This window comes from Lipophrys pholis, assembly GCF_963383615.2.
Source record: "Lipophrys pholis genome assembly, chromosome: 22".
Classification (NCBI taxonomy): Eukaryota; Metazoa; Chordata; class Actinopteri; order Blenniiformes; family Blenniidae; genus Lipophrys; species Lipophrys pholis.
Genome location: NC_137644.1, coordinates 20,667,652 through 20,687,333, shown reverse-complemented (window position 1 = coordinate 20,687,333; position 19,682 = coordinate 20,667,652). Strand labels below are relative to the sequence as shown.

Here is a 19,682-nt window from a genome sequence, read left to right as displayed (position 1 = left end):
AGAGCGGGTTGGAGATTGTAACTGAAACACTCTCTGTCCGTTCTCCTCGCGAGTAAAACCAAACTTAACTTGGTGTGTGTGTGGTCTTCCTTGCAGAATTAATTAATGTTCAGAGGTTGGACGGGACAACAGGTATCAGCTCCTTTCAATTTAAAACTTGTTTATTCGTTCATATCGACTTTCAACATTGGTTTTTCTTTTCAGCTTTTGGTATTTGTCGAGATTTGATATTTTCCCTTCATATTATTTTGATTTGTTCATATTTTGGTTAATTGAAGAATTATTTCCTTTGTCCTGACACAAGCGCAGGTGGAAACTTTATGATTGACGTCATTTTAAATTGATGACAAGAGAAATTCTGTGCACATCGGAAGCATTTAAGTATTTTATTAGTTTTTTTTAACAGAAGTTAATACCACCTCACTCAATAACTGTGTGTTTACCCTCGAAACCACTTTATTGACTTTAAGTGGACTTTGTTTCATTGACACAGTTGTTTTTTTTCCAAGTTGTCCTAAAAGACTGTCCTCACATGTACGATGGAAGATATGTTGTCCAAATTTAAAATATGGGAATGAAAGGTAATACAGGATGAGAAATCCCAAAGCTCCCACATACTCTAGGATTACTCTTTTGTTGAGTATATTCGTTACTTCACACTTTTCTCCCTGAGTTTACTGTCAAGATCCTTGAGCAAGGCAGAAATTAAAAAAAGAAAAGCTAGATAGTCAGGTGGGTCACCAGCATACGCCCACTCTGTGATAATCTATGTGTGATAAGTTGCAGAAGTTCCCTGCAGAGTTTGGACTCAGAGGCGACATGAAGGCTGCTGCAGTGGTGTTTCTGCTGGTGAACTGTGTGTCGGAGTGTCATGGTGGGTCCAGTCTCAGCCAAACAAAGTTCAGAGGGAAGTGTTGAAGCCATTAAAGCTGAAATGGAGCTGAGATGTTTTCCTCTCCACAGGCTGGAGGTGCAGCCCGGGTCCTCAGCTGTCCGGCGCCGCTCAGATCGACGCTGGACAAGGACAAGTCGTGATGAGAAACGACAAGCAGGAAGTGTTTTTCCTGAGTGGATCAACGTGGACCAGACTGGGTTCAGTCGCCCTCAAACACGTCTCAGTGGGACCTGCTGGGATCTGGGGCGTCGGCGCTTCAGACATGGTCTACAAGTATGGCGGCGGCGACTTTCTTCTTTCCAGCGGTGACTAATACACCTTACAATCCTACTCAGATGGCTTTTGAAAGTGTTTGTCGAGGAGGTGATGTGACCCTCCTTGTGTCTTCAGGTCAGAGTCTGCAGCAGGTGGACGCCGGCGGTCAGAGTCAGACAGTTGGAGTGACGTCTTCTTCCACTATTCACTGTCTGAGCTTCGCCGCGTCTTCAGCCTTTAGGCGCAACGGCTTGCTGAGCTGGGAAACCATCCCTGGACAACTGATGTATTCCAGTTGCAGCTCCTTCGGGTGCTGGGGGGTGAACTCTGGACACAGCATCTTCTTCACTGTAAGGTCTCACATCTCAGTTGAGTTTGAACTCACTTCATTGCTGGTAATTATTGTTTTGTTTTAATGAGAGAAGATTGAGTCCTGTCCAAATGTACACTGGGTCCATGTGGAAGGAGCGGCCGTAATGGCTGAAGTTGGAGCTGATGGATCGGTCTTTGTGGTTAATTCAAATGGGAATCTCTACCAAAGGTGGGACGGTAATCTTGTTATTCTGCTTGTGCTCAACATTTCAAGTGAAAACGTTTCATTTGTTTTTGTTTTAGAAAGGTTTTGTGTTTTTGAAAATGATGTCTATTTTACACAGAAACAGTAAAGGATGTTGTCTTTCATGTTGGGTTGGATTTCTAACACACAGACACACTAGTGCAGACAACAATATGTAATAAACAACTCTAAACGTACCAGTAGAATATAGACTGACGGCCATGACACTCTTAGGGTTAGGGTTGCCTGCCTCTGGCAGAGTGCAAGATAAGGATCCTAGGCTGCCATTTGTCGTCGTCGTCGTCGTCGTCGTCGTCGTCGTCGTCGTCGTCATCATTATAATTCTTTGGCCGCTTTTTCTATCTTTATTTTATTTTCATTTTCTCTGGGCAACTCGTCCCACACTTTGGGAGCACGGACACAAAACATGGGAATGTTCTGGGTTGTTGCCAGGGACTCTGGAATTTTCTAGTTGTTGTTGTTATTATTGTCCATCTGTTCTTAAAGCTCATTGCAACGACTGAAGTCCCAATTATAATGCTAAATAAAAGTGAGACCTCCGGGAAGTAAACGAGTCCACGTCTTGTTTTCACAGAACCGGCATCTCTGCTCGAGTTCCACACGGAACCGGTTGGTTTCAAGTCCCGCTGTCGGAGACCGTCAAGCACGCGAGCTACGACCTGGGGAATCTCTGGCTTGTGATCAGCGGAGGGATCATCATGAAATGCTCCCAGTAATGTGTTCATATCCACATTCTCCGCTCTCACTGCTAATACAACCAGAAATCATGGTGATAAAACAGAAGTCACCAGTAGGGGGCAGTATTCTGGTGGACAACAAGGTTTCTTTATTTCAGAAAACTCAGTGAATCAAAATGCTCATAAGAATCTGTTTGTGTTTTTCTTCCCTCAACACCGCCGGCGTCATCTCATCAGGCATGTTAAGTACATTTTGAAATGTTTTATGTTGAAGCCAATAGAGGCTTAAATAGTTTTCTTTGAAGTAAACTATGGATCAACTCACAAAGCTGCTGGTTTTCCTCTCCTCAGACTGGGACTGCAGCCCGGGTCCTGAGCTCTCCGGTGCTTCTCAGGTCCAGGCTGGACAGGGACAAGTTCTGATGACAAACGACGATCAGGAAGTGTTTTTCCTGAGTGGATCAACGTGGACCAGACTGGGTTCAGTCAACATCAAACAGGTCTCAGTGGGACCTGCAGGGATCTGGGGCGTCGATGCTTCGGAAATGGTCTATAAGTACATAGCTGGAGATTTCATTTCCTTAAGTGGTAAATAGAATGATGAGAGTTTAACCCTTTCCCTTCCTCTCACAGCTCATTAGAAACAGGTTTCAGAGAGGACGTGTGTCTCTGTGTGTCTTCAGGTGAGATTCTGACTCAGGTGGAGGCAGGAGGTGAAGGGCAGGTTGTTGGAGTCACCAGCTCTGGCGCCCTCCGCTGTCTGAAGAGGGGCATCGCTTCAGCCTTCAACCGAGTCGGCGCAACGAAATGGACAAAGATGGATGTTGAAGTGCAGGATATCAGCTGCAACTCACATGGATGCTGGACAGTGATTCCCTCCCAGAATGTCTTCTTCATAGTAAATGCTCTTCGTCAGTTCTTGGTTAAGTTAATTACCTTCGCCATCAAAGTTTGGCGAGAAGGTTATGTCTGCGTATATTTATTTAGTTATTAATTTATTGGTTGCCCAATTTCCATTGGCGGAGGTTATGTTTTCCTCTGCATGTATTTATTAATTAATTTAGTAGTATTTATGTTTGTATGCATTTTACCAACATTTCACAAAAACTCCTCACCCAAATTACACAATATCTTCAGGGATGATTTCTCATCATCCAAGGACCAATCCATTAGATTTTAGGACATTAACCACTAATCGTTTCCGAATTAATCCCATAAAAACTGTGAAAAATGTCCCATACAAAGTGGATGAGAGAGGCACCTCATGGAGGATATCAAAGGAGATCAGCGTCTGTTGCCATGGAGACGCTCCCCGCTCAGTGTTTCACTCAGTGATGTAGCGACCTGACAGGCTAGTTAGCATCGACATGAGCTAATGAGTGCATTTTCCGAGTGTAGCTCTAGTTTATTTGTTTACTTCACTTTAAATTGTGTTGTTTGTTACTGTTTGTTGCAGAAAGTGAAGTCCGACTCGTGCGAGGCGTCTGCTGGGACTGTGTTGACAGGACCTGCAGTGATTGTTGACGCCGGCGCCGATGGATCCGTCTTCATGATAAACGCAGAGGGTGACCTCTATGAAAGGTGGGATCTGTTCACGCCTCGGCCTTTCTGGTGAAAACATTCACGTTTCTACGGCAACGGCAGAAACGTTGAAGACAGATGTAGTTAGCATGTTGGGCCACTAGTGGGGGCTGTTTGTTTAGGACTGAAAACACACACACACACACACACACACACACACACACACACACACACACACACACACACACACACACACACACACACACACACACACACACACACACACACACACACACGCAGCAGAGAACAGTGAGCTCTACACATTAACAGGAGAACATGGACATTTTTGTGGACGAACCACCAAGTTGGATTGTTCTTACAGTGACTGTCAAAATAAAACCACCAAGTTCCAGGACAATGTGGACTGGGAGTCATGACAGTATGGATGCCGCCCTTGTTGTTATTGTCCCTCTGCACTATTTACCACGGCTCTGGTGTTCAGCAGCAGTTGCAGCATTTTCAAACATCTGGGAGACGATGCTTTGAAAATGTCCTCATGTAAACGGGACCTTCCGCATCTTAAATTGTCTCTTTGCTGTCATCATCTCTTCACTGGCTGTACCCAGACGTTTGTGAAGTGCTGAACAGCTTGGATGCAGATTCATGTATTCATCATTCAGGTCTTCTCCCGACAGGACTGGATTCTCTCAGGACTTTCCAGTGGGAACCGGCTGGACCCTGATTCCAGTGGCCAATAAGATGAAATCCATAAGTTATGACCAGGGAGTCCTGTGGGGCATAGATGACATGGGGACCCTCCTGAAGTGCTCTAAGTAATGTAAGAACCAGCAACTAATTCATGAGATTGTTGAGACTCAAACGTATTCTGGCTGCACCCAACCTCACTGGGTGGAGGAAACAAGGGGCTCATTTCAAGGTGGTTTTGTTTGAGAAGGCTTGAGGCTCCATTAGCTGTCATGTGAGATTTCACTACCGGTTCAAGCCTGTAGCTTTTATTTACATTATCTTTTAATCAGAAATGAATATTCAGGATTCTACTTTATCTTTTGGCCGTTTCCTTCGGGGGTAAAAATGTGCAACAAGTAGAAAATAGGATTAAAATATTAAATTCAAGTTAAGTTTAGTTTAACTTCTGAATAGTTGAATTAAGGTCCACATGTGGAAAGTACATTGAGTGGGAGTGAACACTAACTATGGGTCCAAATTCTCATGATTTAAATTTGTCAAAGCAACAAACTCATGAATGTTCTACTTCATTCGACACCTCGGGATCAGACGTTTACCGACGGCATCGTCTGTCGTTCAGGCTGCATTAAAAAAAAAAGAAAAGGAGGAACCATGAGGCCTCAGCAGCGTCACTTTCAACATGAGCCTGCAGAGACCTGCTGTTCCAGGGAGGACGACCTCACATCTTTATACATTTGGAGAGAGAGCGAGAGATTTTGCACCACGAGGAAACTTCAAAATGACATAATGTTGAAATTGTAATTTTTTTGTTGCTTTAATTTTTCATGCATTAAATTTCAGTGTCAAAATGATTTCCTGTGTTTGTATGAGTTTGTTATGGAACACATTCATTGTTCACTGACTGACACTAGTGGGCGCTGTTTGTTTTTATACTGAAACCACATGTGCACAGAGAACAATATGCTGTAAACATTAATAATAGGAGTTAACTGGTACTTGTAAAGAGACCAAGTTGGATCATTATTCTGAGTGACTGTCAAAATAAAACCACCACGATGCACATTAACAACTTCCTATTTTACAATCCTGCATCAAATTAATTCACAGGGTGACGATGACTTTAAAACCTTTGATAATTTAATAAGTTCTGTTGGATTTTTCCAACACAGTAGTGACACATTATTCAGCAACACCATCTTAGTATGTTCTTGTTTTTATCTAAAAGAAGAAAAAAAACTTTAATTGTGACTGACGTTAAGGATTGGACATATGTCAGAATCTGCAAATGCTTTTGATGTGTTTTATGAAACAATTTAATCATGTATAATATGATGGTCATCAATGTAAAACCATCAGCTTAAAAGAAACGGGAGCAGCAGTTACCAAATAGGTTGAATAGTAGTTAATCATACGTGGGACCTGGCAAGTTTATATAAAAGGTTATATTTGATTTACACAATGAACTCTGACCTGTATTTATTACGTCCACACAGACTGGGTCAGTCCACATAAACCCGACCTCATCTCCTCGTCCTCGGTAGGATCAGATGTTTCAAACTCCATTAGTACATCAGCAGAGTGTCGGCGGCTCATTATCCACAGCAACACTCTTGAAAAGGGGATTACATTAGTTACCTGTACTTGAATACTAATAAGATTGTGTTTTTTTGTCAGTTGTATGAAGACAATGGGTCCATTTCTGTCTGGTTTGTGCTTCCCTTTACTCCGCACACGTCTTCCCCGTCACACAACTCTGTCTTGTTTGCTTTGAGTTTCACAAAATCAATACTTAATTTGGACTTTGGGTGAATATTGCATCCCATCAGATTTGTGCTGGACAGCAGGTCGAAGGTTCAGGAGAAACCGTATGAGAAGGATTTAACCCTCAGCAGCAGAGGAGAGGAGATATGAAAGCTGCAGCAGAATTCTTGCTGGTGTTTAGTTTCCTGTCCTTCAGCCATGGTGAGCTCGGTTTAAAAAGACTCAGGTTGGTTGAGACGACGACTGACGTCTTGTTTTCCACAGGCTGGAGCTGCAAAGAAGGACCGCAGAAGTTCCCTGCGGCACAGATCGACGCCGGCCAGGGGAAAGTGGTGATGACAGACGGACTCTCCAATGTCTATTTCCTGCACGAGTGGAGTTGGTACAAACTGGGCACAGTCGCCCTCAAGCACGTCTCAGTGGGTTCTGCAGGAATCTGGGGAGTGGACAGTTCAGAGAAGGTCTACAAATACGTGGCTGGAGACTTTATTGTCTCCAATGGTAAAGACTTCCTGCCTCACAGAACTCGCAGAGCACATCGGCGGCTGTGCTGACGGTGCTCGGCTGTGTTCCAGGTCAGAACCTGCAGCAGGTGGATGCCGGAGGGGAGGGTCAGGTTGTCGGGGTCACCAGCTCCTCCACCATCCACTGCCTGAGGAGGAACGCCGCGTCCAGCCACCGGCAGCCGGGCGCGCTCAGATGGAATTCCCTCCCTGGAGCTCTGCTGTACGTGAGCTGCGGACCACATGTGTGCTGGGGAGTGACGTCCACTCAGGAAATCTACTTCACTGTAAGTTCACATCTTGGATTTGGGGCTAAACTGTTGCTGGGAAATTTCAGGCTTAAGGACCGAAAGTGGATTCAGGATCCAGGCCAGAGAGACCGTGTCACCTCCTGGGTCCGGTCCTGATCTGGGCCATGCTGCAGGTCTGGCTTCTCCTCTGGGGATCAGATCTGTTGGGACCCTGAACCGCTGTGATGTTTCATCAGCGTGCATCTTTTCCTGTGGCTCCGTCACCCCGTGATCCTCACGCCGTGATCCTCACCCCGTGATCCTCACGCCGTGATCCTCACCCCGTGATCCTCACGCCGTGATCCTCACCCCGTGATCCTCACCCCGTGATCCTCACCCCGTGATCCTCACGCCGTGATCCTCACCCCGTGATCCTCACCCCGTGATCCTCACCCCGTGATCCTCACCCCGTTTGCTTCCTGGTGTTTCTACAGAGAATGAATTCAGCCACTTGTGACTTCAGCGGGTGGGTTCAAGTTCTGGGAGAGGCCAAAAGGGTCGAGGTCGGCAGCGACGGCGCCGTGTTCGCCGTGCACCCGGAAGGAACCGTCTTCCGAAGGTAAACACTGTTAGAGTTTAACAGTAGAACTATTAACCTGTTATTGACCTTGTAAAGACAAATATATTGGTTCAGAGTGTCAAATTAAAAGTCACGCCACATTAACTAAACATTTGTGGGGCTGATTAATTGTTTAAAACTGTTTTTTGGACTAATCAGCAAATTACTAGAAAAAACTATTATTCATATGTTGGGATTCACATTTAGTTAGGAGTAGATTACTGTAAGTAATAGATTACTGAAAGTAATAAATCCCTGGAAGTAATTTGTCAAGAATTGAAATGATTTAGTGGAATACATTTTCATTTACTTATGAATAATTACAAGAAGTAATAGATTAATTACTTGAGCATAATAAATCATTAGGAATGATTTATCACTCAAAATAATCAATAAATATGTTTTAAATTAAGAAATGTTAAAGATGATGTGTCACTTTCTCATCATGATCCAAGGCTGAACCAGAAAGGAAATTACCGGAGGATCAGGACTTTTTATGATTGTGTTTGCGACTTGTTTCCTTGTTGGCAGGTTTTTCTTATTAAATGATATTTATTAAATGGTCTTTATTAAATGGTCTTTATTAAATGATCTTTATTAAATGATCTTTATTAAATGATCTTTTCAGTTTGTCTGTCTGGTTTCTCTGAACCTGGTCTCCTCCTGAGGTTCCACTGGGACAGTGACCTTTAGCACGAAACCATTAGTGAGAGTCCTGCAAGTGATTTAGATCGTTCTTTAGAGGTGTTGTATTTACTGCGAGTTATTTTAAAATACTTGAACTGTGACATTAAACTGCATTATGTTGCTGATCATATCTTTCATTATTGGGGGGGGGGGGTTACTTCACCCTCAGGGGGGCACAAAACCCAGAAACTCCCCAAACGGACAATTGTCAACCTGTAGAACTAACCTGACCTACACCAGGTCTCCAGGGTAGGGCTCCCCAGACCCTGCTGAGGTTCAGTCGACAGGACAAACAACTCAGTAACTGTTTAGGCAGGTTGGCGAGGGAGCTTCGCTCCGACGCTCACGGTCTAGCATCCAGAGGTCATCCAGAGGTCATCCAGAGGTCATCCAGAGGTCATGCCCATTGCTTCAGTTGACATTGTCAAAAGACTTGATCGGATGTGTTCGTATCACTGGATGACTTCGTCATTCAGGTTTAAAATCCGAGGAAAAACCTGTGATGTTGTGGCCTTTTTAGTGTATTAAAATACACATTTATTCTCAATTTAGCGAGAGCAAACAGCTTGCAAAAGGGTTATATTCAAATAATGCAAATTGATAATACAACTTAAAATTCATAAGGCCAATTACTGAGAATCAGTAACCAGAGGAGGGGTCGAGGTGTTAATCAAATGCTTAGTCTCACCCAGGAGCAGGAACCCAGCCGGGGCCCGGGGTCTCCAGCAGAGGACTCAGTGCATCGGAGGCTGTTAATCCAATAAAAGAGGCTCACTGTATGGATTCTGCCGGGTTCCTTTGTTCTAACTGGTTCTAAAGCTGCCAGAAATACTTCAGTCCTGCTCTAAACCGAGCCTCTTCTCAGATCAACTCCATTGGATGAAAGATGTGAACCTCCTGGGCCCTTTGGCATCTCGATGATAAAGATCCCCCGATTACCAAATAGGAGCTATTTGCAGTTACTTTTTATACCTTTGAATATTCATACTCGATCCCCTCTGGTTAGTTACTTTTCATCTGCAGTATTTTGCCTTTTACAATATCGTTGGTACGGTCATTTAATGCATTCATCATATCATTAGTTATATTTTCTTAAAATAACATCATTGGTTCATTTTTGCAGCAGTAAACGTCAGAAGCTCTTCTCTGTCCGCCATCTTGAAGTCATCCGAGGTCATCTGGGTACTTTCCAGCTGGTTCTTCTTCCTGGTTCTCCTTTTGGTCTTGCTCAACATGTACCTGACCAGGATGTATATGTGTGTGTGTGTGTGTGTGTGTGTGTGTGTGTGTGTGTGTGTGTGTGTGTGTGTGTGTGTGTGTGTGTGTGTGTGTGTGTGTGTGTGTGTGTGTGTGTGTGTGTGTGTGTGTGTGTGTGTGTGTGTGTGTGTTTGTTTATCATAACAACAATCTTCTCTTTACAGCAAGACAAAGGTCACACACCGAACCAGTGAAACATCTCACATTTAAACCTGATAATGTAGAAGTATTATTACTTCTGCCTGCTGAGCTTTTGCTTGTAAAAACTCATGAAACTTCTTTCTTTCTAGTTAAACGTCTCTCTTCACCTCACTGCTCTCGTTCTGCCCCTATGATCCACCCATGTACTGCGTCCATCTGTCCAGTACTCTGGTCTCTTCCATACCTTGGCCTCTCCTGGCTCCTGTCCATTCCCTGTTGATCCCCATAATGCTGATTTTGCTGAGTCATGGGTTGACGATTCAATCCTTCCTGACACGATACACATGAAATGGTTCTGTTGTGCACATTTGAATTGTATTAATGAGGCTGGTGGTGTCACGTGTTCACCGTCTGCCTCCGTCTGCTTCTCCAGAGCTGGAATCTCCCCAGTGACCCCCCAGGGCGCAGACTGGGTGCAACTGCCAATGTGTCTGCTTGTGAAGCACCTGAGCTACGACCTGGGCTTCCTGTGGGTGGTGAGCGACGGCGGCATCGTGCTGCGCTGCTCGCACTGATGCTTCAGCAGAAAACTGCTTTCTTTGAAGATCAAGTATTTCTTGTAGGAACACACCAGCAGGGACGATTCCATCACAGTCCTCAATCAACACCACAAGTGATCCATGGAATAGGAATTAAAACCAAACGTTTGAAAGGATTTGTGCTACTCTGAATGATCCATCCTGAAGTTTTAGCTTTGAATAGTTTTTTTTTCCTGATCCACAAAAGTTGGTGAACATAAAATACAAATTGTAATAAACAGAAGAAAAGAGAAGGAACAAGAAAACGAGAAAAGATTCATGCATCTGAACTCTGAATCACTAAAGATCCTCGTGGTTTGAATTCTTTCTCTCCATTAATGAACATTAATAAAATCCTCACTCACCTGTGATGCAGGTGACATTTACAACATGCATGTGTCCTGATGTCAGCTGCTGAATGTCTCTTTCTCATTCCTGTTTTGTTAATGTCTTTATCTTCTTCACTTCATGTTGTTGAAGCTGAGGAACACCTTGGTGCTCCTCCGAACCAGCTGTCGTGCTTCTGGCATTGACGTCGTTCAGGAAGTCGTCTCCGTAGTCGATGATCATTCTCATTACGTTCAGGATCAGATTGTTAATGTCCTCCTCAGTTTGGGTTTCTTGGCTGTAGTTCTTCACCAGGAAGATGCAGTTCATTGGAATCCCCACGGTCGCGCTCAGGGCTTCCATCTACGTTTCAACAACAAGGAAACTAAAAAACACTGAAGATCACCTTTTTTCTCTTCTGAGATATTATAGTGTTCAATTTGTCAGTGCACTCTTCCCTGACTGCTACCTGTTCTTTCAGGAACTTGCTCCTGTAGACATTCTGGATCGTTTTCTTGACCTTCGGACAGGCTTCATCTATTTTGGTGAGAATAGCTATTTGGGGGATTTCTGCAAGGGAAGAGCAAAAACCAGCGCAGTCAGTTTTCCTCATGTTTCAAAAGACAAACAGTGACTGCGTCTCTACCTGAGATTACATCGTCACTGGTGATGGAATATCCTTGGACACTGGATATAAGACATACAAGATGAATGCTAAATTAAAGGTTTATAAAAGATTCCACCATGTTCCTGTCCTCGTCTTGGATAAAGTTAGATAAAAGTTACTATCAGGGCTTGTACTTTATCTGTAATGTCTCCATCTTACAGACTCATAAAATGGTTGGGAATCTCTGGCACTACATTCATTTGGTTGAAATCTTATTTGCTTTGTGAGCTCCAGCTTTGAGCTGATTAGTCACAAAGCCAAAGGTTGTTGGGCAACACAGAGAATCTCATAATCAATCAGGGAATAAAAGTCACGTGGCAGCAGAGGAAATGGATCTCACCACAATAAAAGCAGCCAGTCGACTGAAGCCTGAGCAGATTTATTCCTTTATGATGCATTAAGTTCAGACACAATAATTAACAGCAGATACGTTCAGAGATTGTGAATCACATTTCTGGTTGTGTAATAATCTATTCACATGTAAACCTCCCAGTAGATCAGCTCCCAAATGTCTGTGCACTGCACCACATGTCCACATTGGTAAGGCAGCTGTATAAACTCACCTAAGTCCCGGGCTTCTTCTCTGACCTCCTTTATCTTACGAACAGAATCGTCGTCCATCAGGTTGGATGTGGTGGCAGGAACAACACAAACCAGAACATGAACTCTGTCATTGATGGTCGGAGTTTTATTGTAGAAGGATCCAGTTGGGGTACTGCCAGGAAGGAGCTGGAAACAATTTCAAAATCATATTAATACTCGTTTTAAAAGTTTGGCATGTTTGTGTAAATCTACTGTATACAGTACTGCTCACCGTAGTTTTTATATAACATGTACTATACCTTCAGAAGTAAATGGAAATGGATGAATTCTATATCATCGGGATGCTATATCAATTTGAATCAAATTAGATTTGATCTATAAAGCACTTTTTACATTGGAGAAGAAGAAAGTGTACTGGAGGGTTAGGGTTCAGCCATGATCTTCTACTCAAACCAAGTTTCCTCACTCTGGGTAGAACATTTCACTCTACAATCTCTTGAGAATTCTCTGATTTCATGATTCCTGTGATCTGGTCAAGACCTCCAGTTTTAGATTCACAAAGCAGCCGAGCAGCAAAGTGGATTTTCCACCAAGTTTAACTGTCAGTAGGATGTCCTTGTTCTTTCAGCCTTCATTGTACTGTAAACAAAGTGTCGGTGTACTTTGTCAAAAAGCTCTATTTGTGTTTCATCTGTCCACATCCTGTCTACTCATTGGCAAAGATCAGTTTCCTTTCTTGATGTTTCCTCAACAATTCCTCCTTGACCTTGGTCCATGAAGACATAGTGTTGTTTAGTATGCAGCGTGTGGTATACGATAAAACCATGACCATGGCTTTCCTTCAGCTCGTTGGATGTTTTTTTTATGATCGTTTCCACCGTTCACACCAACCTTCACAGTAGTGAGGCCAAATGAAGCCTCATGAAGCGTCATGAACATCTTTATCTTCTGAGTCCACCAGGTGGCGCTCTTAGTTTGAAGATAGAGACAAACATTTGTTGAACAGGCAGCGCCATCTAGTGGCTTCAGAAGATAAAGACAGTGATTCATGAAGCTTCATTTGGCCGTCACTACTTTACAGGCTTCCCTCAGATTATTTTCTCTTCTACCCTCGTCCAGCAGGTTCTGTGTTTGGTCACATTGCACACCATGGGAACATGTTGGAAAAGATACCGAAGTGTTTGGCTTCATGGACATCGGAGGTCTTGTATATGTAATAATGTGAGGTCCTGAGGCGGTTCCCTGGTCGTCAATATTGGGACAAAAGAACAGGAAACACAAGAACTCTGCTTCCTGTAAGCGTATCCCTTCTGTTGCTTGTCTTCCACGCAGCGCAGCGTTTTAAGAGCTTGACATTGTTTTGTTTTTTGAAAATGGGTTCCAGTGTTGGGAAATTTCAAAACTCCGCCTTGACTTTGAGGTGTGGATGAGCAAGATGCACATTTGTGGAAAACGATGATGTCATCGCCTCACCTTTCGACCTTCAACCCCGCGACCCTCTCTGGACGTAAAGTAACAACAACAACAATGGCGGACGACCTGCTGCACATCGAGCTACAGAAGCTACTGATGCTACTGAAGCTATTGATGCTACTGAAGCTATTGATGCTACTGAAGCTACTGAAGCTACTGATGCTACTGATGCTAATGATGCTACTGAAGCTCCTGAAGCTACTGAAGCTACTGAAGCTCCTGAAGCTACTGATGCTACTGATGCTACTGAAGCTCCTGAAGCTACTGATGCTACTGAAGCTACTGATGCTACAGAAGCTACTGAAGCTACTGATGCTACTGATGCTACTGATGCTACAGAAGCTCCTGAAGCTATTGAAGCTACTGATGCTACTGATGCTATAGGCTTTAATAAGGTGAAATGTCATATTCCTCAAAAACAAGGATTTTTTTTTTCTGGCTCTGTGTCTTCTTCACCATTTTACGTGTAATTCTTTGCCGGTGAGTTACAGCACCACCTAAAGGCCTGGCATATGTACTACACATGACGTGTGACATTATTTGAGGACGAGGAGAAAAAAAGTTTTGGCTCGTGTGAAAAGGGCCTAAAACACAGAATTCATCACACATTCAACAATTCATGTCACATGGTAAAAGACAATTTATCACAGGTGATTAAAGAGGGAAGACAAACATTTGTTCGTACCTTGCATCCTTCATTGACGTGTCCTTTCATGATCAGTTTGATATTTTCCACATCAACTCCTCTCCCAGAGCCCTTCTCAATACCCATGGTGTCACTGAAGACAAAGGGATAATAGCTTTCAGGCGTTTCTTTCCGGATTTTATAAGTTTTGAACTGCAAATTGAAAAAAAAAGAAACACAGTGACAACAATGTTGGTGTGTGTTTGTAGCTGTAGGCAGTGGCTCAGTGTGGAGGAGGGTAACTGCAGCCACCTGAGGCTGGTCAGGTTCTGATTGCTCCTCCTATAAAACATGGACGCTGAGACTGAGGCCATGTTTACACACACACAGGTTTTTACACAAAGGGATATTTCCCCCTCTATGTTTTAAAAAAAATCTTTATTTAGACGGACCCGCATATCCACCTGGTTCACAGCTGCTATGACCAGCCAGACCTGTAGGGGGCAGTGTATCGAGAAGCACGATAGCCAATCAGAATCCTGGAAAAAACATGACGTCACTATTGTGATATAAATCTCCGCCTTCCCCCGTTTAGATGCAACAGAGTTTATCCAGATCTCCACTGTGGGTGGAGTTTTCAGGAATTATCGTTTGTGGTGAGTCGTTGCTAGTTTCTGTGTGAACGTGCGGCTCAAGCGAGACGTTTAGGCTCCTTCGCTCTGCAGGTCTTGATCAATTCCAACTTTTTGCTGCGATTCCATTTTTTCGCGTGATTGTTCCCACTACAGACGGCCCTGTGAACGATATCAGACTCCAGAGTGCATCGGCGTAAGACGATGTGACTTCACGCTGCGCACGCTCTTCACCGAAGTAAATATGGCCGCCACGATAGTCAGCGCCAGGGTTGCCAGATCTGACTCACCATTTCAAGCCCAAATATGACGGAAACCCAACCACCTAATCAAAAACCAGCCTTAATCTCAACCTCTGTTATATGGAAGAGTATTAAGGATACTGAAGAAAAACAAATTTGGAGGTTAAAAGAAAAAAACAAAAAAAAACCTTGTGCACTTCAGAAAAAGTCAAAAATAAAAGTTGAGATCTTTTTTTTTTCACGGACAAAAAAAAGTGTTAAAGTGTGTAAGAAAGAACACGCCATAAACACACAAATGTGTTCAATAAACCAAGTAATACGGTAAAAGAATTTGGCTCTCCAACTGGGGCAGACTGGCCCAATCTGGTGAAAGAATTAGAACCCGTATAACATTGATCAGGAGTTCTTCATACTGTGGTGGTGAAGCTGCTTTCGTAGCCAGTGGCTGCCAAGGCTCGAGTTGACATTCTTCCTCGCAGAGCGCTGTCCACTGAGTTGATGAAGCTGGACTTTCCGGAGCCTGGCGGTCCGTGCAGCAGGACTCTGAGGTGTTGGAGTTCTGATTGAGGTTTGTAGGCCTTCACATAAACAAAGTCCTCGTTTGTTTTCCTGTTCAGAAAGAAGATCAGAAGTAGAATCAAGTATAAACCTCTTGCCCACATTTCAGAAGCTACAAACATTTGTGTTTGTCGTGTGTTCCACCAAATACCCACCCCCATGATACTTCTCTCCATGGTTTATCAAATTCTGTCAAGACAAGCACAACTGCATCAATCACATTATATACTAATAGTATGAAATTAGCATTTGTTTTATGTACTAATGTCAAAGTAGGACATTCTCTGAAAATTATCAGTTGACTTACTGCGAGATTTGAAAAAACGATCCTTAAACATCTTGGTGGATGTGATATCTATTTTCATGAAAAAAATTATTTAAGAAATCAAATAATTACACAACATCAAAATGACTTAAACCTTCTTTCAACAGTTTAATATGAAATGTGTTTATCAGCCGTATCTTTAAAGAAAATTTGTATATATCACATTTAAATGAAGAAAATGTAAAACAATCTTACTCTTGACGCGCTCCAGCTGAAAAGAAGTCGTCACTTCAAATCCATGAATTGTCTTTCGTGAAGTAAATCTGAGGTGAAACGTGTCCAGTAACCGTGAAGCTGACGTTTGAAGACAATCTTCATACTTTCAGTTTCTTTCAGGTTGTAAAAGTTCACTGAATTGCTTTTTCCCGTCCAGGTGAATAAATGAAGGGTGTGCTCGGCACGGCTTATCAGAACTCCGATTATCAGAACCTGCTGTTTGGTTTTTATCTCAGAGTTCAGAGCAACACAACTATACCGGGATGAAGTAAAGATAGAAAATAAATGAATTAACTTCTCCTGCCAGCTTCATGTTAACTGATGTTCTTCTACTGAAGCTTGTTTTCTTTCAAAGTTTTCTATACATGAAGGAAACCAATCCCTTACTGGAGGATATAGATCGATGGACTTTACATTTGTCATGTAGGTCAGAGTTCCAGCAACATACCGGCGGCCATGATGACTGAGAACTTTTGTATTGTGACACAATACGAGTTGCTGCTTCTTCACAACACAGAGATCGACTCCTCCACACGCTGGCACAGGGTGTCGAACCCGTTTTAAATGAGGGGCCACAAACAGCACAATTTCACCAGACTGCTAAAATATAGTGCCATAATAACCTTTATATTTACATTTTTTAAGTTTTTCTTTGTTGTGGCGCACAGTGTATGTGATATAATAAACTCTATATTTACAAGATCAAACAATTAGCACTAAAAATGGCTATAATCTCAATATTCTGCTGTAAAATCCAGTGAAAGGTCAAAAAAAAAAAAAAGCTCCTAGAAATCGTAAACATCCACCTTACTTGGTGGTAGGGTGGGAAATGAGCGAGCCCTCAGTGGCAGAACCTGAATTTCAGTAGATGTATATATTCTTTGTGATCTGAACACAAAGAAAACAAATGATTTATGTAGCAATTTACTTTTGTTACAAAATAACAAAATTAAGAGAATAAAATCACTTTATTTCTTATTTAGAAATGTTGAAGTTTAATAAGTAGAAAACTTGCTCGTCACTCCGGACTCCCTGCATTAGAGGTACAACAGCACCACCTGCTGTTAATTTTAATAACTGCACCACAGCCCTGCAACTTTCACATTTTCATCATACATTTTTAATTCTGGATAATAAAAGCACATCGGGTAAACAAATGAGATGCTGTGTTCAATGTCAATGAAATGTCGTGTTTCATAAAAGGATATTTTTATTCCCATTGTGTTGCTTCTCCTCTTTTAAACGAGGTTAGGAGGTTTTCGGGTCCTCGACAGTCTCCTGATTATTATTGTGAAAGATAGAAAATCCACTTTGACTTGTCAGTTTGGATTCTATTTGTAAGGATTCTGTGAGTCGGCTCGTCGTCTCTTGATGGAAGTTTCAGATTCAATCATCACATACAGACACACATTTATAACCACTTCCACTTTCAGGTAAACTATGTTGGTAAACATGTTCATGTGGGAAGTCAAAGTACATTGTGAAGCTGATTGTGTTCGCTCACTACTACAGTAATAACACAGTAATACTGAGGCCCTGCGTCCAGAACCCTTCCTGCTCTTCCAGCAGGTGGTCTCTGGCCTCTTTTCCTCCTTCCAGTTGGAGTTATAATCACGGTTACTTTGAGTCTCCTGAGGACATGAGCAAGCCATCCAGCATTTTGTAATTTTAAGAGATATTGTTCATCTTCCAATAAAGTTCATCATTTTAACCATGTTGGTCCGGGAGGTACTGCAGATGTTACTATGAAAGATCAACTTTCCTCCGATCTCCTTTCCTCTCCGGCACTCAGAGACTAAAGAACCTGATCGTTGCTGCTGTAAAGCCTGATCTTGTTTGGACTTTGTTAAGGCCGACCTTCATATCTTTATGGCCACCCCTACTTATAAATCTTCAGAGGTACAGTATGTGAACTCTTCGATGCGCTCCGGTTCCTCTCAGTCGAAGGTGATTGGAGGAGCAGCCGGAGCGGCGACCTACGGTGTGCAGACCGCTTCAATTTGCAAAATTTCTTAGTTGATCGTCTAAACAAAACCATGGTTCAAATACATATCGTCCAGTTCCAAAATCAAAAGAAATCTACATATTCTGGTCACTCACCTCTAAAACCAAAGGTGGGAAACAATCAGAAGTTATTCTGATGCATCGTCTCACAGGACAGATGAGGTTGGAAGTGATTATAGAGCCACACATTGATTCACTTTATGACCAAACCTCTGTTCCTGTGACGGATGGACTCCAAACCGAGGGAGCAGGTAGGGTCATCGGTCTGGTGACACTCAGCAGGGGGTCTCCGAGGCCCTGTAGTGTGTTGGTCCCTCTGGAGAGCAGCTTCCTCTGGGGTTTGGCTGCTGGCAGGTCACCTTGAACCTTGAGTCCTGGAGCAGGCTGTCAGAGACGTTAATTACTTCATAAACCAAAGACTGGATAGTCTATGTAATAAATCTATTTGTGTTTTATGACTAAAAATAAAGCAGGGATGGATTTTCTCTCTAAAGTCAAACAAAGAGAAAAAGCGGCTTTTGTTGATTAAAGAAACGTGGAACCTACAGCTCACCTGTATCACATTAAGGCCGTGTTTACTCCGCAACGTTTCACATGACAACAACTAAACCGTTTAAAAAAAGGGCGTGTGTCTCCACTGCAGCAGCAGACACACTGACAATGATGTAGTTAGTCTGCCGGGCCACCGGAGGCCGCTGTCGCATGTTTATGTAATGAAACCACACAGACGTGTGTGCAGAGAAAAAAAACGCTATAAATGTGAAGAAAATGTAGAGAACCCAACATTCTAGTGACTAATGAGGAATCCGACGCTATCGGGGTATCCTGAGGCAGGACCAGACCCGGGAGTTTGGATAAGATGATCGCAAAAAACACAAATAACAGGACCGACCGAAAAACAGGACTGAGGCCTTTTCAACCACTAGTTGGCGCTGTTTGTTGCTTTTGTGTTGAAACCACACACAGCAGAGAAGAGTGAGCTCTAAACAGTAACACCGGGAGAACACAGACATTCTAGTGGACAGACCACCAGGGTGGATTGTTATTATGGTGGTGTTGTGTTTCCCCCCCGTTTCCACGGAAACAGGCTTGAAGTGTTTTCAAAAAGTTCCACCTTGGGAGATGTTTCAAGAAGTTGTGTTTGCAGTGCCTGAGCAGCGTTGAAATGCAGTGAAAGTTTTCTGTTTTCACTTGAAAACGTGTAATCAGGGCTTCAGTGGAGCAGCTTCCATGATTAGGATTACAGAATGTCTAATTGGTTATTTAAAATTCATCACAAATGCCCCATAAAGTGATTTATTTCAAAAACTTGGTACGACTGACTGCACAAGTTTGAATTGTCCATCTTGTCCTTCAACCACGAGCCATCGTGGATCTTCCTGCTGAATGACCAGTAGATTTTCACATTTCCTTCCTGTTTGTGTCACATGGTGTGTTCAGAGCAGCAAAGCATCAAACATGATCTCCTCATTAATATTGCATGAGGTGTATAATCATGTGGCTTTACGACATTACCAATCGGCATCCGAAACAAAGATTCAAATGAAGTGAAATCAATCTGCTGTTTTACACCAAAATGGCGCTTAGATTTAATTTCCTCCTCCGAAGTCAGGATATCCACATCTCCTTTGTTTTTATTATTCATTTAAAAGAGATGTGTT

At 42.9% G+C, this 19,682-nt stretch overlaps 3 protein-coding genes across 13 annotated transcripts; 2 read left to right on the top strand and 1 right to left on the bottom strand.

Annotated features, from left to right (window-relative positions):
• Positions 1 to 5,485, top strand: LOC308127143 (fish-egg lectin-like). Of its 11 annotated transcripts, none has more exons than XM_080491959.1 (11): positions 1 to 132; positions 781 to 874; positions 964 to 1,200; positions 1,286 to 1,500; positions 1,576 to 1,691; positions 2,302 to 2,444; positions 2,756 to 2,992; positions 3,088 to 3,302; positions 3,861 to 3,985; positions 4,621 to 4,763; positions 5,253 to 5,483. In XM_080491959.1, exons 1-6 carry the CDS (start codon positions 106 to 108, stop codon positions 2,441 to 2,443), a joined length of 831 nt encoding a protein of 276 aa, XP_080348085.1. In that variant the 5' UTR covers positions 1 to 105; the 3' UTR covers position 2,444; positions 2,756 to 2,992; positions 3,088 to 3,302; positions 3,861 to 3,985; positions 4,621 to 4,763; positions 5,253 to 5,483. The 11 variants fall into 11 exon arrangements, with proteins under 11 accessions (XP_080348085.1, XP_080348083.1, XP_080348084.1 ...); XM_080491957.1 differs by having other exon boundaries at positions 800 to 874; positions 5,253 to 5,477; XM_080491958.1 differs by having other exon boundaries at positions 800 to 874; positions 5,222 to 5,477.
• A 684-nt stretch (positions 5,486 to 6,169) lies between these two features.
• Positions 6,170 to 10,802, top strand: LOC308127329 (fish-egg lectin-like). Its single transcript, XM_080492311.1, has 6 exons — positions 6,170 to 6,339; positions 6,460 to 6,595; positions 6,659 to 6,895; positions 6,970 to 7,184; positions 7,622 to 7,746; positions 10,265 to 10,802. The coding sequence occupies exons 2-6, from the start codon at positions 6,541 to 6,543 to the stop codon at positions 10,404 to 10,406; spliced, it is 774 nt and encodes a 257-aa protein (XP_080348437.1). The 5' UTR covers positions 6,170 to 6,339; positions 6,460 to 6,540; the 3' UTR covers positions 10,407 to 10,802.
• LOC308127328 (interferon-induced protein 44-like) lies at positions 9,867 to 16,049 on the bottom strand. The gene is made up of 8 exons (XM_080492310.1): positions 15,997 to 16,049; positions 15,784 to 15,831; positions 15,632 to 15,665; positions 15,332 to 15,527; positions 14,105 to 14,257; positions 11,967 to 12,132; positions 11,206 to 11,306; positions 9,867 to 11,099 (listed from the first exon to the last, which is right to left on the bottom strand). The coding sequence occupies exons 2-8, from the start codon at positions 15,812 to 15,814 to the stop codon at positions 10,839 to 10,841; spliced, it is 942 nt and encodes a 313-aa protein (XP_080348436.1). The 5' UTR covers positions 15,815 to 15,831; positions 15,997 to 16,049; the 3' UTR covers positions 9,867 to 10,838.
• Between the last annotated feature and the right edge of the window lie 3,633 nt (positions 16,050 to 19,682).